The sequence below is a fragment of the Equus przewalskii genome, chromosome 26, assembly GCF_037783145.1.
Source record: "Equus przewalskii isolate Varuska chromosome 26, EquPr2, whole genome shotgun sequence".
NCBI lineage: Eukaryota > Metazoa > Chordata > Mammalia > Perissodactyla > Equidae > Equus > Equus przewalskii.
The window spans coordinates 26,672,710-26,692,058 of record NC_091856.1 but is presented as its reverse complement, the minus strand read 5'-3'; the positions used below and the strand labels follow the sequence as shown (position 1 = coordinate 26,692,058).

At 37.5% G+C, this 19,349-nt stretch overlaps 2 protein-coding genes across 2 annotated transcripts; one reads left to right on the top strand and one right to left on the bottom strand.

Moving 5' to 3' along the window:
• Positions 1–5,999: 5,999 nt before the first annotated feature.
• On the top strand, positions 6,000–6,953 carry OR1B1 (olfactory receptor family 1 subfamily B member 1). Its single transcript, XM_008527695.1, has one exon. The coding sequence runs from the start codon at positions 6,000–6,002 to the stop codon at positions 6,951–6,953; it is 954 nt and encodes a 317-aa protein (XP_008525917.1).
• A 10,247-nt stretch (positions 6,954–17,200) lies between these two features.
• On the bottom strand, positions 17,201–18,145 carry LOC103555912 (olfactory receptor 1Q1-like). Its single transcript, XM_008527720.1, has one exon. It carries the CDS (start codon positions 18,143–18,145, stop codon positions 17,201–17,203), a length of 945 nt encoding a protein of 314 aa, XP_008525942.1.
• Between the last annotated feature and the right edge of the window lie 1,204 nt (positions 18,146–19,349).

The following is a 19,349-nucleotide window of genomic DNA, read 5'->3' as shown; positions in this document are numbered from 1 at the left end:
CCACGTCTGTTTCATTCATATATTCACTCTGTACTCTCTTTCAATCATATCTCTCCATTCTGTTTTTCCCCACCACTTTGCATCATTCTTTCTTGTTTTCCCTTTCTATTTGTCCTTTTCTCTATTGTGTCTTCATTTCTATGTCTCTGACGAACAGCATCACTTTCATTCTACATGGAAACTGCAAAATTATTTTTAGAAATGTGGAATTTTAGGGAGCAAAGTTTAGAAGAAACTCCCAATTGAAAGTAAATTCTGCTTTTCAATAATTATTTTATGAATTTTTTCTCATACATACAGCTTATATACAGCATAGACATACATGTACATACACATGCACATGCATAGTTATATCCCATTCACATTATTGATTCAGAATTCCAGGTGTTCTCTGAGTAAAATGGAGGGCAGCTTTGGTGTAGACTCTAAGAGTTTTTTTGTGTGTGTTATACCTTGCTATCCAGTATCCCTCTATTTTGTATGTGGGTTGCCACAACCACCCTGCTGTGATTTTGATATCTCTTAGGAATATTTTCATCACCTGAGCCCATCTCTGACCTCACCCAAGGCTGAGATGGGGCTGCTCCAAAGAAGCTCCAGAAGCCCCTTTGCTTATATTTATCATATCACTTATCACACTGTTTTTCGTCCAATGTTGATCTTTGTTTTTTTCCATACTATGACTTCCTCATGGCAGAGTCTTCATGTGGTTTATCTTAAAGTCCAATAACAGGTAAAAAAATCAATACTTGTAGAACAGATGAATTAATCAACAAATGGGTGGATAAATAAATGATCTTCTGGATCACGTGATTACCTCTGCACTTGATTTAGCCAAAGTTATTTTCGGGGAACCATAGGCAAATTCAGGTATTCAGATCAATTGTTTAAAACTCTATCCGTTCTCTTCTCTCTCCTCTCAGATATTTCCAGAGGAGCAGATTCCAGTTGTTAATCACTATTTAAAGTAACAATTGTGCTTTGAGGGAAAAATAGTCTTGACAATTGCTCTTATAAATTATTAAAGCAATCTCCAGTATGATTGATTTATAGTGATTAGATCTACATGTTGTCCCTGATTCACACTCCTCTACCTCCTTTACTGTTTTCTTTTGACTGTCCTTCCATCTCCTTTTCTCCCCAGTCATCATTATTCTCTCTGGATCCTTCATCTATGTTATTAACCCTTCCTTATATACTCTGATTCATTACGTACTTTATTTGTTTTTTTTGCCAGAACTATAGGATGGATCTTTCGGCACAATACTGGAGGAGTGAGGTCTGCCAGGTTTGCAGATGTAGATTTACGGATAATCAGCATTAAGTTGGTCAATGAGCCTCTTGGACTGGATACGTTCTTCAGTTTGCTCTTGGGGAGTCTCCACAGTGAAGGGAATTGGAGAAGAATTCAGAAAAAGATATAGAAAAGAGCTAACCACCAAAATAAGGAGGATGAAATTCCTAATTTTACAATATTAATGAGTTTGGAAACAGCCAAATGTCAAGAATGTGGGGGATAGTGGTTAATAATGCCATCAGTAGAGAAGGAAAACAAAGGATTGAGAGAAGCAGTGGTCAAAATGTCCAATTCTCTGTTAAAATTCCAGTTATGCCACTGACTAGCTGTGTAATATTAAGCAAGTTTCTTAATTTCTCTCTGCCTTAGTTTCTTCATATGTAAAATGGTAATAAAATGGTATTTACTCACAGAATACAGGTTTAATAAAATCATGCATGTGGATGCTTCATACTGTGTTTGGCACATAGCAAGGGCTCCAGAAGTGTTATCTATTAATACTTCTACTGCTAATACTATTGTTATAGATCATTGTATATGGTGAGGACTGCCCATTGACAACCTTGGAAGCCAAAACTTGAATAAATTACTTTATAAGTAAACTATAGTTAATTATACTAAATATATGAAATGGAACAAATAGTTGGTAGAGCATAAGATATGAATGATAGCTTTTTGCACATGAATAGGCACTTTATTGAATTCTTCTAACAAGTTTGCATAAGTAGTTTCTTCGCCTATTTTATGGTTGAAGAATCTGAGACTCAGACAAATCAAGACACTTGCCCATGTAAAAGAGTTAGTAACTTAGAGCACAGAAATATAAATGGTGTCAGCTTGGATCCACACTCTGTAGAAGAAATAACTAAACCACGCAAATACACATGACAGAGAATGGATAAATACATTGTGGTATATTCACACAAAAGCCTAGGATATAGCAATGAAAAATAAGTGAACCACAACTATAGCAAATAATATTAGTAAATCTAAGTAATATAATACTGAGGTATAACATCAAGTCAGCCTAAATTGCTTAAAGTTTGTTACCCTTTTGGGGCCAGCCCAGTGGCATAGTGGTTAAGTTCACGCTCTGCTTCTGTGGCCTGGGGTTCACAGGTTCTGATCCCAGGTGGGGACCTACACACTGCTCATCAAGTCCATGCTGTGATGGCATCCTACATATAAAATAGAGGAAAGTTGGCAACAGATGTTAGCTCAGGGCCAATCTCCTTTACCAAAAAAAAATTTTTTTAAACCCTTTTATAATTTTCAGATCATCTTAAACTTAACAATATTCTTCTTGGGATATCTATAATAGATATATATTAAATATAAACATATATTAAACAAAAATAAGGTGATGATTAGCCCAAGATTCAGGAGGTTGGTTACTTTAGATGGGAAGTGCCAGGGAGAGGTGATGGAGAAGGCTCATATAAGTAGATATGAATTATAATCAATATTCTAGTTTCTGTGTTAGACAGTAAGTTAATGGATGTTTATAATAAGATTAAAAACCAAGGGGACAAGCAAGCAGGTGATGCTCAGATCAATAATAAGAGTGGAGCATGAACCAAGGATTATGATTAATCCAGTCCTTGACTCCTGAGGCTGGAGGAATGTAGGTAGTTATGAGACTTCCACCTCTGTCTCTTACATTCTTGCTGAAGATTTCTCCCCACCTATTCCAGAGTCCTGTCTAAACTTTTTGTCTGGCTCTAGATCTCTAGGACCATCCCCAAATGAAAGAGCATCCATCAGAAACAGACTGTAGAATTTACTACAGCAAGACAGGAAAACAGGAATGGTAATTGGAAACAAGGGACGTACATGGGATTAGGGAAAGACAATTAAGGGAAACTTCTAGGCTCTTTGGCTCATTGTAGGTCTTACAGTTACAATTCACATGCATTGCGACATCTACCTTTTTCCCATAAGATTTTGGAAGATTGTTTTGGAGCTAAATCTCTGATTCTCCCAGTTCAAGATAGATATTAGCTAATTCTAGATTCTCCATGATATACTGGCATGAGTACTCGAGTCCTGGCACTGAGTGTGTAATTTAATTAAGTGAATAACATCATATGGATGTTATGTTGACCTAGAAAGGTATGCTTAGTCTTATGAAGGAATAAATAACAAAAATATAATACAGTAAAAGCTCTTATCTCAGTCGCTATCCTGTCTTTACTGTTTATATTTTTAATAAGAAAAATTTCACAATATAGAAAAATGTATAGAGACCAAATAATGAAATACATATACTCAACATCCAACTTTAAAATAACTTAACATTTGCCTTTTTTGGTTTCAATTCTGATTTTGAAAAAAAAGACTGTTACAATTAAAACCCAAACTACTTCTCTGTCCTATCCTCTGTCCTTCCTCCTTCCCCAAAGATACTCACTGTTCTCAACAAAGTGTTCATTATTCTCATGCATGTTTTCAGAATTTCAAAGTATATATCTATTTACAAAAATAGCAATATTTTTACATGTTTTAAAACTTCATACCTGTTGTTCTTTCCTATCATTCTGAAATGGCATTTTTCAGTTAACATTATGTTTTGGACACTTAAGCTTATTGATGCCTGTGGCTCTGCTTTCAACTGCTGTATAGTGCAAGTAGACCATAAAAGTTCAAATATGTATATACAGTTGTGGTACAGTATTTAACTGAATAAAATATCTTTCAGCCACTGAGAACGCCACCTCTGTTATATATCACAATTTCTAGAAATTGTGAATTTGTGTTGAGGCTGTCACTTTTTGTATTCCAGGTCCATTTAACCACAAGTAGCCACAAAGTGTCTCAAAAAGCTTAAGAACTAATCTCATAGAGATTTGATTATCCGGCCACAATCTTATTAATTTAAGAAATCGATAATGAAAAGATAATTTAAGTCAACATGATCGGAAAGTAAAATGAATCTCAAAATGCATTATTTAAAGCTTTAAAGAAAATTTGAGAAAGGGACCAAAGGCAGTTACTGCCAGTGCCTAGAAAACAGTTTGAGAAGGCTGCATTTACAGAATTTGTTGGGATGAAGATGTATGAGTTTTCCTTGGACTAATTGGATCCAAGGAAGGTGTATATGCTGTGTCATCTTAAAAAGCATCCCACTCAAGAGGGCTTCCTGCTGGGGTGAGGCAACCTTAGAAGATTACACCTAGAATGATACAGTCAAATATCAATCCTAAAGGAGGCCTCTAAGGAATCAGCCAGTGTTTGAATTAGGCTTGTCTGGGAAGAATGAAGTAATAGTTACCTGTAGGTGGTCTCAAATGGGCTCATATGAAGCTCCACCAGAGGAAGGTCCTGTATTTGTGATCTGTTCCAAGAGCACCACTCAATGAGATCTTACCCTTTCCTTCATCCTTCTACTTTGGCCTTGCAATAGCAAGAGACAGCTTACAGGTAAGATGGATGAGATGGTACAATAATGAAGTCAGCCACATCCTTCTTTCCCTAATGCAGATTTCTAAGTGAGAGTATAAGTCCTCCTGGGGAAGGAAGAAAGGTTTAAATTGCTTCAGGTTTAGAGTTTTGATATTCAATTTGATTGCATTTCTAGTACTTAAAAGAGAGATTTTTCAAAAGCAGTAATGTGAAAAAGTTTCTTCCTGCTTTGTCTCCACAAAGTTTAGCTTCTTCCAAAGATTTAACAGAAGAGTATCTCCTTTAATCTTCTCTATTTTATGAGGTAGAGACCATTTCATTGCCATTTGACAGGTGAGAAAACATAACTTACATAGCTAATAAGTGTTACATAATCCTGGTAAGATAGGTTAGGTACTGACAATGAAAGTTCCTTACAAGCCAGATCAAGCTATTTGGATTTTATTCTGAAGGCCCTTACTCTTTAAACAGGGAATCACATGTTGAAAGTTTTACTCTGGCATCAGAATGGAAGATCTAGCAGGGAAGATAAGTAGAGAAACCAACAATGAGGCTATGAAATTAGTACTGGTCACAGATCCTGAGGCTTAAATAGAGTTGGTGGACTAAGAGCAAAGGATGGACACAAGGGAAAATGTAATGGTTAGGGAGGGATTGAATATAGGGAGATGAAGGAGAGATTCCCCCAGTTTTGCATTTGGGTAAGCAGAGGGTGATGAGGATGATGCCATTAACCAACCAAATATAATAAAAGGGAAAAACAAGTTATTTCATGACAACCTGAAGCAATTTCACTATAAAAATCAACTATTTATAGAGATCCATTTCTTTAAATGTGACATGTTAAATGGTATATTATGTTCCTTACAGGTTGAGATGGAAGAAATCATGAGGACTGCAATGGGATGAGGCATGAATGGAAGATGAAGAGCTAGAGACAGTGAGTATAGGAATTTTTTCAGGACATTTGCCAGGAAGGAGATAAGCAGTAGTTGGAGGAAAAGACAATTTTAATGGAGTGTTTATAACTGTAGGAAGGACTTTATCAGAGTTTACAGATTACCTAAAAGGAACCACTAGAGTGGGTGAAACAGAAGAAATAAGGGAGAAGATATTATAATAAACTAAGGGAGTGAAGTCATATACCTAGAGGAAGGGCCATAGTGATCAGAGTTGACTTTAAGTCTTTAAGAGCTTGAATAACATAAATAAATTAAATAGAATTGTTACGCTCCCTAAGCTATGACCTGTGACTTGCTTCATGATCAAACTTTTCCAGGCAGGCTCGTTGTCACCCATCATGGGCTGTGCTCCTAATGCTTCACATTCTCCCGTATTCTTGCTCCTTGGATTCTCAAGAGCTAGAGTCCCCCCAGCTCTCCCCTTTCTCCTGTTCCTGGCTATTTACTTGACCACCATAATGGGGAACGTGACTCTAGTGCTGCTTATCTCCCGGGACTCCAGGCTCCATTCACCTATGTACTATCTGCTCCGTGGTCTTTCCGTGATAGACATGGGGCTGTCCACAGTCATCCTGCCCCAGTTGCTGGCCCATCTGGTCTCTAATTATCCAGCCATCCCTGCTGCCCGCTGCTTTGCCCAGTTCTTTTTCTTCTATGTATTTGGAGTTACAGATACACTTGTTATTGCTGTCATGGCTCTGGATCGCTACGTGGCCATCTGTGACCCTCTGCACTACCATTCAGTGATGAATCGCCAACTCTGTGCATGCTTACTGGCCTTGTGCTGGGTGGTGTCCATAGTGCACACCATGCTGCATGTGGGACTCCTCTTGCCTCTTTATTGGGCTGGGGATGCTGAGGGCAATGTTAACCTTCCTCACTTCTTTTGTGACCACCGACCACTTCTGCGAGCCTCTTGCTCTGACATACATTCCAATGAGCTGGCCATATTCTTGGAGGGTGGTTTCCTCATGCTAGGCCCTTGTTCCCTCATTGTACTCTCCTATATCCACATTGGGGCCACCATCCTACGTTTGCCTTCAGCTGCTGGTCGCCGTCGTGCTGTCTCCACCTGTGGATCCCACCTCACCATGGTTGGCTTCTTCTATGGCACCATCATTTGGGTCTACTTCCAGCCTCCTTCCCAGAACTCTCAGGATCAGGATATGGTGGCTGCTGTGATGTACACCACCATTACACCGTTGGCCAACCCTTTTGTATATAGCCTCCGCAACAAGGATGTGAAGAGTGCATTCCATGGGCTGCTTGGACGGGGGAGAGTGGACTCCTGATTCACCTGCTTAAGAGCATATTGGTTGTGAGGAAAGAAGTGGGCAGATTTAAGCATGGCTGGTTTTGGAGAGATGAAAGGGAGGGATGGCCTGGCCAATTTATGGAACTGCAGATTTGACTCTTGCTGATGTGGTGCTCTGACAGAGCTATGAACATTCTACATTCGTGTCACATGTGCTCAGGGCTTCCTTATCTCCATTCCTCTGGAACCCCTCCTCAGGGCATTTATCTTCAGTTATCAAAGTGGATATAAATGAGTCCCTAGGCCTGGGTACCTTCAATTCCAGAGTTTTGAAAAAATATGAGAATATTTTTGTGAAATTCTGAACTTAAGTAGAGACAGTGAAGTTAATTACAGTCACATTTCACTTGGTGTGCTTGCCTGTGGGAAGTGTATTGGTGTATATCAGAAAGTTAGTAGAAGAGAGAAGTTTAGGTAAATAGGGATGACAATTTCATACCTGTTCCATTCAGTGAGCAAATATAGGCCCAGAAGTGAGAGTGAAAGGGGGCCATGATTCTGCTGTTCCATATGTTAGCCCCAGTTTCCAAGGGTCTCTCATAGTGTGAACATCTTATTCTGATGCATGTGAGTCAGATTTTATATGTCTTAAATGAATTTTAACTTACATTTTTCAAATGAAGTATACAGAGAAAGTGTAAGCTAAATATTTTGCTGCATGAAACAAGGAAGGGGAACTATTTCAACAATGGAGAAAACAAATTGGCTTAGCTTTTTGGGAGCTGAACATTGGCTTATATTTTGTTAGCTCTTAAGAGATTTACAATGATAATTTAAAAAATTTTTACTGATGTAATTGACATATAACATTGTATTAAGTTTAAGGTGTACAATGTGTTGATTTGATACATTATACATTGCAATATGATTACCACTGAAGCATTACCTAACACGTCTATTACTGAATCTTATAGTTATCATTTGTTATTTGTGGTAGGAATAATTAAGATCTAGCCTCTTAGCAACTTTGCAGTTTACGTATAATTTACTATGCTGTGCATTAGATTTCCAGGACTTACTTATCTACTAGTTGCAGATTTGTACCCTTAAACCACATCTCCCCAATTCCCCCACTCCCTAGCCCCTGGTAACCACCATCCTACTCTCTGCTTTTATGAGTTAAGCTTTTTTAGATTCCATGTACAAGCAATATCATATAGTATTTGTCTTTCCCTGTCTGACTTATTTCACTTAGCGTAATGCCTTCCAGTTTCATCCATGTTGTCGCAAATGTCAGGAGTTCCTTCTTTCTCATGGCTAAATGATACTTCATTGTATACCACATCATCTTCATTAGTTCATACATTGACAAACACTTAGATTGTTTCCACATCTTGGCTATTGTGAATAATGCTGCAATAAACATGGGAGTGCACACATCTTTTTGATATCCTGCTTTCGTTTTCTTTGGTTATATACAGAAATGGGATTGCTGGATCATAGAGTAGTTGTATTTTTAATTTTTTGAGGAATCTCTATAATGTTTTCCATAGTGTCTGAGTCAATTTACATTTCTACCATCACTACCCAAGGGTTCCCTTATCTCCATATCCTTGCCAACATTTGCCTTTTAGATGAGAGCTGCTCTAAAAGGTGTGTGGTGATATTGTGATTTTGATTTGTATTTCCTGATGATTAGTGATGTTGAGCACCTTTTTGTGTACTTGTTGGCTATTTGGATGTCTTCTTTGGAAAAATGTCTATTCAGTACCTCTGCCCATTTTTAAATTAGATTTCTTATTGTTGTTGTGTTGTGTCAGTTCTTTGTATATTTTGGATATTGGTCCCTTATCAGATATATGGCTTGCAAATATTTTCTCCCATTCCATAGGTTTCCATTTCATTATTTCTTTTGCTGTGCAGAGCTGTTTGGTTTGATGTAGTCCCACTTGATTTTTGATTTTATTGTTTGAGCCTTTGGCGTCATAACCAGAAAATCATTGTCCAGACCAATGTCAAGGAGCTTCTTCCCTATGTTTTCTTAGAGTTTTGTGGTATCTGGTCTTATGTTTAAGTCTTTAATCCAATTTGGTTAATTTTTGTGTATGGTGTAAGATAGGAGTTCAGTTTCATTTTTCTGTATGTTATCATCCAGTTTTCCCAATACCATTTGTTGAAGAGACCATCATTTCCCCACTCAGCGCTCTTCATTCCTTTGTCAAAAACCAATTGACAAAGGTAAATGGGTTTATTTCTGGAGTCTTGATTATATCCCATTGATCTATATGTTTATCTTTTTGCCAGTACCACATTCTTTTGATTGTGTAGCTTTGTAATAAGTTTTCAAACAGGGACACATGAGTCCTCCAACTTTGTTCTTTTTTTTCGAGATTGTTTTGGGTATTCATGGTTCCTAGCAATTACATATGAATATTAGAATCACCTTTTCCATTTCTACAAAATAGTCCATTGAGATTTTGATAGAGATTGTGTTGAATCTGTAGGTCAATTTGTGGTGTCTTGCCATTTTAACAATACTAAGTCTTCCAATCCATTACTTAGGCTATATTTCCATTTATTTTGGTCATCTTTCATTTCTTTCAGCTGTGTTCTGTAATTTTTAGTGTACAGTATTTCAACTCTCCAGTTAAATTTATTCCCAAGTATTTTATTCTTTTTGATGCTATTGAAAATGAAATTATTTCTTAATTCCCATTCAGATTATTCATTGCTAAAATATATAAATACAGCACATTTTTCATATTGATCTTGTGTCCTGCAACTTTTCTGAAGCTTATTAACTATATTCATTTTTTAGCTCTAACAGCTTTTTGGTGTGCAGTTTTTAGGATTTCTATTTGTTTGCTTTTTATAATTTCATCTCTTTATTGCTATTTTTTATTTGGTGAGAAATAATTTCTTGGTTTCCTTTACTCTTTGTCCATCATTTCCTTTAGCTCCTTAAGCATATTTAAGACAATTGACATAAAGTTTTTGCCTAGGAAGTTCAATGTCTGTTTTTCCTCTGGAATAGTTTTGTCAATTTCTTTTTCTTACCTCTGTAATAGTGTATTTTCTTTTTTTCTCTCTGTGCTTTGTTACTTTTTGTTGTAAACTGGACATTTTGAATAATGTGATGAGAAAAAAAGAGGGAAAAGAAAAGAAAAAATTATTCCCTAGGTCTCTGAAGATTGGCCCTTTGTTAGAAGACTACTTCAACACTTAGCCAGGCTATTTACAACTCTGCCTTAGCTGGTACTTCCTGCATGCTCTGAGCCTAAAGACCAAGAGGCGAAAGCTTATGTTTTCTCAGATCTTTTCTGAGCATGTGTCTGTCTCTAGGCATGCATATGGTTTTCTAAGTTTCTTGACTATGTGGTAGCTTTAAAAGTTCCTATTCCTCCCCTTTTCTACCCCCCACCAGTCTTACTTTCTGAACCATTCAATGTGTATGTTGCTTGCCCCAACAGTTATTTTTGCCCTAGTTAGGGGAGCCTATTCATTGGCTTTCTTTCTTTTTTTGAGGACCTTTTATTGGTCTTGCCCTGATGGAGATCCAGGTCAGATACAGCAAAGGGAAGTTCCTGTGGCAGTCCTTTGGGAAATCACAGTCAGGTTAAAACAAACACACTTCCTTGAGAACAAGGTTCACACTGCTCCCCCCAAGAACCTGGTACTTGCTGTGGGAATGCAGGCTGTTGTGACTAAGACCAACTAGGGGGTTGAGATGAGTAATTTAAAATCCTACAATGATCTTCTATCTTGTTTCAGTGACTTTTCTCCTGGCTATGTGTTCTTGTTATTGGTGTAAACCTTTACCTATCTTCCAGAGTTCCAATAAGGTTGATTCTGATGGTGGTTGCCAAGTTTTTTGGTGTTTCTAGGGAGAGACTACCCCTGGAGTTTCCTACTTTGCTATTTTTTGCTGAAATCTCTCAAGGTCTTTTTTGCTCCAAATGGCTCTGTTGGGATTCAAGGCCTCCCAGTCTAACCTGCTTGTCCTTCATTGCAACCTGACCCATCTCCCCACTGAGTTATTTAGTTTGATTCATTACATGATTGAACTAGAGTTCTTTGCTGAGTAATTGTTTTTCTCTTAGTGGATAATTGGTAGGCTTTTATTTTTGAATGCTACAGATTTAAGAAATAGTTTTGTTGCCTATGATGGTTAATTTTATATGTCAATTTGACAGGCTAAAGTGTGCCCAGATTAAATATCATTTCTGGGTGGGTCTGTGAGATTGTTTTTGGATGACATTAGCATTTGAATAGGTAGACTCAACAGATTGTCCCCAGTGTGGGTGGGCCTCATCCAGTATGTTGAAGGCCTGAATGGAACAAAAGGTGGAGGAAGGAGGAAGTTGCCCCTGTTTTACTGCCTCATTGCTTGAGCTTGGCCATCTCATCTCATCTTCTGCCCCTGGACTGGGATTTACACCATTGACTACTCTGGTTCTCAGGCTTTCACACATGGACTGAATTCCACCACTGGCTTTCGTGGGTCTCCAGTCTTGTAGATAGCAGATCTTGAGATGCCTCAGCCTCCAAAATCATGTGAGCCAATTCCTCAATATCTATCTACATATATATCTATCTACCTACCTATCTATCTTTTATCTATACTATTGGTTCTGTTTTTTCCTGGAGAACTATGACTAATACATTACCTCTGTACATGTCATGCTTTTTAAAAAAATAGGCTTATTCTGATATTTTTAATGAAGGAATATTTCTGATACAAATAACCATAGCAGAGTTTTTTTCATTACCCAGCTTCATTGTCAATTCATTGCAAATATTGTATCATCTCTACTTCTGTCCACTCCTCTCCTTATTGCTTTGAAACAAATTCTAGATGTCATATCATTTCAACAAAACATATTTCAACACCAATCTTCAAAGAATGAGGACTTTTAAAAGCATAATCTCAATTCCATTATCATACCTGAAATTAAAAAATTATTTTAATATCATCAAATGCTCGGTCATTCTTGAAATTTTCAATTGTTTCATAAATATAATAAAATGTTTTTTATAGTTTTTAAAAATTGGGACTCAAATAAGATTCACAAATTATGTTGGTTATTTAGTCTTTCAGTCTCTTTCTTCTCTATCTCTTTCTCTTTTCCTCCTCTTCTCTCTCTCTCTCCCCACTCTCCTCTGTCTGTTGCAATTTATTTGTGGAAGATGTTATGTAATTTTCCTGTGGAATTCTCTACAGTCTGGATTTGTCTGATTTTATCACTGTATTATAGTTTAATGTGTTTCCTTGTGCTCTGTATTTTCCTTAAGTTGGAAATTGAATGTAGAAGCTGATTGATCAGATTCATTTTTGACTTTCTGAAAGGGGAGACTACTTCATAGGTGGTGTCGTGTTCTTCCATCAGTGGGAGACATAATGTCTGGTTGTGTCACTTTTTTGGTGAAATTAGCATCTGTTCAATATCTAGGTCTATTCGTTAGAGCAGTAATTAAAGCAGAGATGTATGTGGATAGGCAGGAGTGAGGAGTCAAGTGGAGGGAGAAAAAACAGTCTAAAATCCAGGGCTGTCTGCTTAGAGTGAAATTGGTAGAAATGTGTCACATCCAATCATTTTAAGTCCCTTTATTTCCTACCTCAAATTTTGGGTGGGAGGGCATTTGACAATGCCATTAGCTTGTATCCACTGGGGGAAGTATTCACTTCCCCAAAATGACTAGGGCTGTTAGAGAATCAAATAGATCCTCTGCAAGGTGGGTGAACACTCCAACATTTAGAGTCTGGGATAAGAAGTAGCAAAGGAAACCAGAAAGTGGCCATTAGCAGGAAGAAAGCAGGTAAATTTGCTATGTCAGAATCCTGGAAGAGAGTATTTCCAGAATATAGGAGTAGTCACTCTCTCAAATGTAGTTGAGGGGTCATTATTGAGAACAGATAATTGATTACTAGATTTGGTAAGATATACATTATTGGAAACTTTGATAAGAGCAGTTAAGTGAAATGTTAGGGGAAAATTTCAATTATGGCCATTTTATAACAAAAATGCAAGAGAGGAAGTGGAGGCCATCATGATAGACACATCTAAAGTATAGATTTTTGAGGAGGTAGACAAAAATTTGTGTGTAATTTGAGGAGAACATGAGTCAAGAGAGAATTTCTTCTAATTTTTGTAAAGACTGATGACATTAAGCATGTTCATTTGCTGATAGAAACATCCAGTATATAATGAAAATTAATGATTCAAGAAAGAACGTAATTAATTAAGAATAAAGCCCTTGAAAGGAGATGATTTTATTTAGAAAATGAGCCACTTCTTCTCCTGTAACAAAAAGGAAGTCAGAGTATGTGGATTCAAATGTAGGTGGGCTGGTAGATTTGATGGAGGGAAGATGACCTATACTTGAAGACACTTCAGCTGACAGCGGTGTGAGCAGGATTGCTTTAGAGAATGTTAAAATAAAACATGTAAAATATGCCAGAGTTTGGGAAAGTGAAGTACTAGGAAATATGATAGTAAGCCACAACTTTGCCAATATCAAGTGCCCATTTGGGTATTTTGTTCTCAAGCTTAAAGTAGTCAAATCAACATGATGGGGTGACATTCTCCAATATTCAGGTAATGAAATACAGTCACAAATAAGCAAAATGTTGGATTTACCTAGGGCTGGGGTTTTGCCAGTAGAACAAAAGGGGGCAAAAGAATTAAGGGTGTTTACAAGAAGATGGTTACAATTCTGGGCCATAAACTGTATTGCTGTTAAGGTGAGAAGGAAGGGCATAAATTAGGTGATAGATAAAAAGAATTTCAAAGGATTTTGGATCTCAGTGGTGTCAGAGAATTGTTGGTGTTGGAGAACTAAATTAAATAAAGTGAAAGAATAGGTGCCAATAGGAAGGCAGATGTTTAAAACTGAGATTTCACCAGTGGTGCAATTGTTTGTAATGGAAAAGTCTAAGATGTGACCTTATGAGTGGGTGGCTGAGATGGGTTGAAGGAAAAGATTGTTGAAGCTAAACAGGTCAGGGACTGAGAATACAAATTGTTATGTGAATAAACCATTTATATGAATATTGGAATTTCCAAAAGTGATAATTAAATTGTGATGGAGAGAGTTAGATAATCAGATGCTGAAGGTATCAAGGAGCCAGGGAGAAATACCAGAAAAAATTCTCTTCCTTATTTTTTAAAATTAAATTTAATTTTTTAAATAAAAATTGTAGGGGCTGGCCCTGTGGTTGAGTGGTTAAGTTTGTGTACTCTGCTTTGACAGCCAGGGCTTCGTGGTAGATTTAAAACATAAGAGCAGGAATTTAAAGCCTGGGAAGAGAAAGTATAAGCAGCCTAAATGGTCAGTTATTGAAATCAACCAAGATCTCTAAAACAAATGAACCTGGGGCTGCTGGGTGGCCTGGCACTTTATCTAGTCCCGTGGCTGACAATGTGTTTATTTGGGATAGTCTTTGAAGTGGATGCCTCTGCAGTAAAAGCTTAAGTCAGGAAATTGCATTACAAAAATAAAAGCTGACTGTCAGAGCTTAGGCTACAGTGATCTTTGACAATTATTCAACTACTCTCTGTCTCAGTTATCAATTTGTAAAGATGAGGGAAACAGAAGGTACAATTTAGGGTTGTTGGAAGGATTTGATGAGAGCAATATTGTAAGGCACTCATAACTGCGACCAGCTATGGTAAGTAAATATATATGTATTCTATTATTATTATTATTAATACTCTTATTACCAATAGAATAAAGATGAAGAAATAATGGTAGAAGAGACAAGGACAAAGAGCTGCTAGATAAAGTTTTGGATGTCTAAATGTGTGTAAAGGCTATTGATGAAACGAATAAGGTCAGGAATTAATCTATCTCATTCTTTTTATTGACTGCACAGAGATTCATAGTATACGAATATTGTATTGGTTGGGATTTCCTTCCAAGTTCCCAATAAAAAATAATCCAAAATCTCAGTGGCATAACAATAGACATTATTTATCAGTCAAAAGTCTACAGGCTGAAAGAGGCAACTGTGCTTCAGACTCTAGGTCAAGTTCAGGACTGTTCTATGTATTTCTCCTCTGAGACTCAAGCTAAGGGGCTCTAGTTACGTGGGATGAGCTTTTCTCCTAATGGTGAAGGACAGAGCTCAAGAAGGCAAACCGAATGATCTAAATCCATTCAAAGCTTTTCATTGTGGGGAATATTTAGTATGCCTGTTCATAAACTGCTGGCTAAAGAAAGCCCAAAGTCAATGGGATGGAGGCATATATTCTGCCCCCAGGGAAGCCATGACAAGGACAGGAAAGGAAGGACAAATTGTGAACAGACGATGCTGTCTAGCTAACTACCAAACACAATGAGGAAAAATTCCACTAGTATGCATGAAGATTATTTCTAATGTTTTGCTATCATAAACAATGGTGTATTGAACATAAAATATGTGTGTATATTCATATATATAATATATATTCATTAATGATATATATTCAACTGTGAGGTAGACTCCTGGAAGAAGAAGGGTATCATCTAATACAAAATTTTTTGATAGAATTGCCCAATTTCTCTTTAAAAATATTGTATTCATTTACTCTCCTGACCTTCACTTTCTTCACCTTAAGAACGCTCTTTGAATGGGAGCAGGGAGTATTCTTAGAAGAGGCCACAGTCTTAAGAGATGTGGCTAACCAGTGGTAAAGAATAAAGAGGGTCAGAAATGGAACTGCCACTGAAGACAGAGAAAGGAGGGAGGTGGATGAAGGAGGCAGGAAAGATGACGTAAGCGGAAGCAGTGGAATCTAGAAGAAAATTGTTGGGTATGGAAGATACTTTCTGGCAAATGTGAAGAACCAGAGTTAACTAACCGAAAGCTGGTTTTATTTCCTTGTGATTGTCACTTTATAAGTGCTGAGGCTACCTTTACCTTGGAAGAATTTATTATCCTAGTGTAGCCAAAGACTTAGGAATTGTAGCTTCTGCAGCCAATGTCAATGGTGTAAATTTTGACCAAGACTTATATCTAGATTACAAGAAAAACTTCTAGCTCAATGCACAAAATTACCATAATTTTAGCCCCTTTTCAGCTCCGTGTCATAACCACTCATATCCTATAACAGAAACTTTATCCAGACGGATGGACTAAATCAGCCTGCCCTTGCAACTTCTGCTCCTTGACCCGGAAAGCCTCTCTTAACCTTTTCCTTTTGATCCTACACCTACGAAACTGAAGAATTGACATTTTAATAGGCATCTTGGATCTTAGACCTTTTCCTCATGTCCAACATTTATTGGTCAGCAGACAAATATCCAGTAACGGACAAGTTCTGCATCTCACTTCTGGAAAAGATCAGAAGCATGCTGAGACGAAAGGAGTTTAAGTTACCCCTAAATGGTGCAGCTAATGAAGGTTAAGAAAATGTGAGCTGGAGACCTGTGACAGAGCTTAATTCCAGAACATCTATAACTCCTGACCCCATAGTGGAAATTTGTCTTTATGTCCATTTTCCCATATTGGAGCAGTTTCCCCATTTTATTTGTCTTGGTGGAGGGCAGAATCTCCCTCCGACTTACAGAGCACAAAAGCAGCAGTATTGCTCTCCTTGTTTTCCCAGGAACCAGAGCATGGGTGAGTGACCCAAGACTTGGCCAATCACATGTACCACCTTAGTTTGAATCTAGAGGTGTTGCTGCAAAGAATAAGAAGTGGGCAGTTCTTTCTGGAGACGATCACATCTGGTTTTCAGGCCTCCAAGGGCTATGCCCAGTGACTATTGTTTACAGTGTTGGTCGGGGTACAAGTGTCAGTGAACAGAGTTTGGTGGCTAAAGTAGTGACCTCATCAGACCAGTTCTAGGATCTGGTTTTCGCTATATGACCTTTCTTATTCTTGTCCATTTTATTGAGTCTGGCTACTCAGCCTTTTTAGAAATTCGTGAGTTCCACATCTACTTTCAATAAACTTACTATATCAGTGAATCAACCGAACAAAAAGAGTTGATTTCTATGACCTGCATCTAAGAACTCTGAGAGTTACAACCCTAGTGTTTAATGGTAGGCCCCAAGAACACTCTAAATTATAATTAAATATATATAAAAAACATATATATATATATATTATATATAATACTAAATATATAGTTTTGTGTGCTTTGGGTTTAAGGGATATCTCAGGACAGTATCTAATGAGAAAATTCATTATATGTACCTAATTTAGATATTTATGAGACATTCTAAAGGAAGCAGATCTGTGAAGGACATAAGTGTTTCCCCAGAATCATAGTTACAACTTGGAACTATGTTTTTGGGTTTTTATCTAAAGGAAGAAGTCCATATTCTGCACATCCATTTCCTGAAGGTTCCTTTGACATCACCATTTCTCAGGCTATAAATGAAGGGGTTCAGCATGGGGGTCACCACTGTGTACATGACTGTCAGCATGCGACCACTGGTCACTGAATAGTTGGAAAGGGGTTGGAAGTATACACATGTGAGGGTGCCATAGAATATGGCCACCACAATGAGGTGGGAGGCACAAGTAGAAAAGGCTTTCCACTTGCCCTTGGCTGAGGGACTCCGGAGGACTGCTGAGATGATGCAGGCATAGGAGGCAATGATGAAGGCCAGGGCTCCATTGATGACAATGACACCTTCTGTGTGAATCATCAGTGTGTTGAGGTGAGTGCTGGAGCAGGAGATCTTCATCAGAGGGTAGAGATCACAGAAAAAGTGGGGGATCCTGTTATCTGCACAGAAGATCAATTGGCCCATGAGGAAGGTATGCAGCAGGGCATGAAGATGGGAAAGGATATGGCACACAGCCACCATCTGTGAACACAGCATTCTGGTCAGGATCATAGGGTAGTGGAAAGGGTGGCAGATGGCGATGTATCTGTCGTAGGCCATTACAGCCAGGAGGAAGTTTTCCATGGCTGCAAAACAAATGAAGAAGTAAGTCTGGGCTAAGCACCCCATGTAAGAAATGGCTTTTGTAGGAGAGAAAATGTTTTGCAACATCTTGGGGACTGTGGTGGAGGTGAAGCAGATATCTGCCAAAGCCAAGTTACTGAGGAAGATGTACATGGGGGTGTGGAAGCGTGGAGTAGAGGTAATCAGTATGATGATGGCAAAGTTTCCAGAAATGTTGATTGCATACATGAATAGGAAAAGAAAGAAGAGTGGGATCTGCTCTTCTGGATGGGTAGAAATGCCCAAGAGAACAAAATGGGATACACTGGTCCAGTTGGTATTATCCATCTGTTTCCATAAAAACAAAAAATTATTTTTATAGGCTTGAACATCTGAGCAGGCCATTTAGTTACTGTCACTTTTGTGCTCCAGTGTAAACTACACATGGTATTGGTAAAGCAATCAAGTACTTAATTATTTTCCAAAATAACGAGGTATGGATTTTCATGATCACTATCACCATAGCCAACATTTACAGAGCATTTACGATGAACCAGAGACTTTGCTGCATTATCACATTTAATTCTTACAATAACCCAATGAGGTAATTGTTGTTACTATTATTATTACTATTATATTATTACTATTCCAGTTTTACAAATTAGAAAATTGAGGCATGAAAAGTTTAAGCTCATAAAGAGCAAAATCTGAACTTAACATCCATATTTATCTGGCTTTCAAAACTGCTAGTGACACAATATAACATACTCTCCAAATTAAAACCAAGACAACTGACTCATCGTAATAACACTTGTTGATGGGCTACATAACCAAGGAATATTCCTGCTAAAAGGGATTTCAGAGGTCATTTGATCCAACAATTTCTATTTTGGGCAATGCATTCCCCTGATGGTACTCAAAGACTTCTCAAAGAATACACAGATACAGTATTAGGAAAATCAGTTTCTATATTCTCAACTTCTATATTTCTCTTTTCTAAAATCATTTATCTTCAAGATGTCACCTTATATATTATCCTGTCTCCCACTTAACAAATGAAAGACATACTTTCACCCATCCCAAATCTTACTAGATGCATTGACTCAGGCTATGCAAACCTCATAGTAGTCAAATGGAGGGACGCTTGGAAATGTTAAGAAAATGAGTGACTTTATTGACCAGACAACTCCACTTTCAGATCAGGGGATTTCCAATTCTTTGCTCTCAAATAGAATTGAAGAAGGAGACCTAATGTAGTTGTCAGCACATCATTAAAAATAATTTTTGATAATATGCAACACTAATTTTTGTCATATTACTTGGACAGCACTCAAAGGTGAAATAATTTACTGTAGTGAATTTTTTTCAATTCCAATTTACTTATGTAAGTGAACAGGTGCTACATTATAACAATCAAAAATAGCTATAGCATAGATTCTGATTTCTGACTCATTCTAGCAATAAGTGATACTCATTTATGGATACATGAACTAATTGAAAAAATTGCTCATTACAGGCCTTTAAATAAAACTTTATTATTTAGGTTTAATAA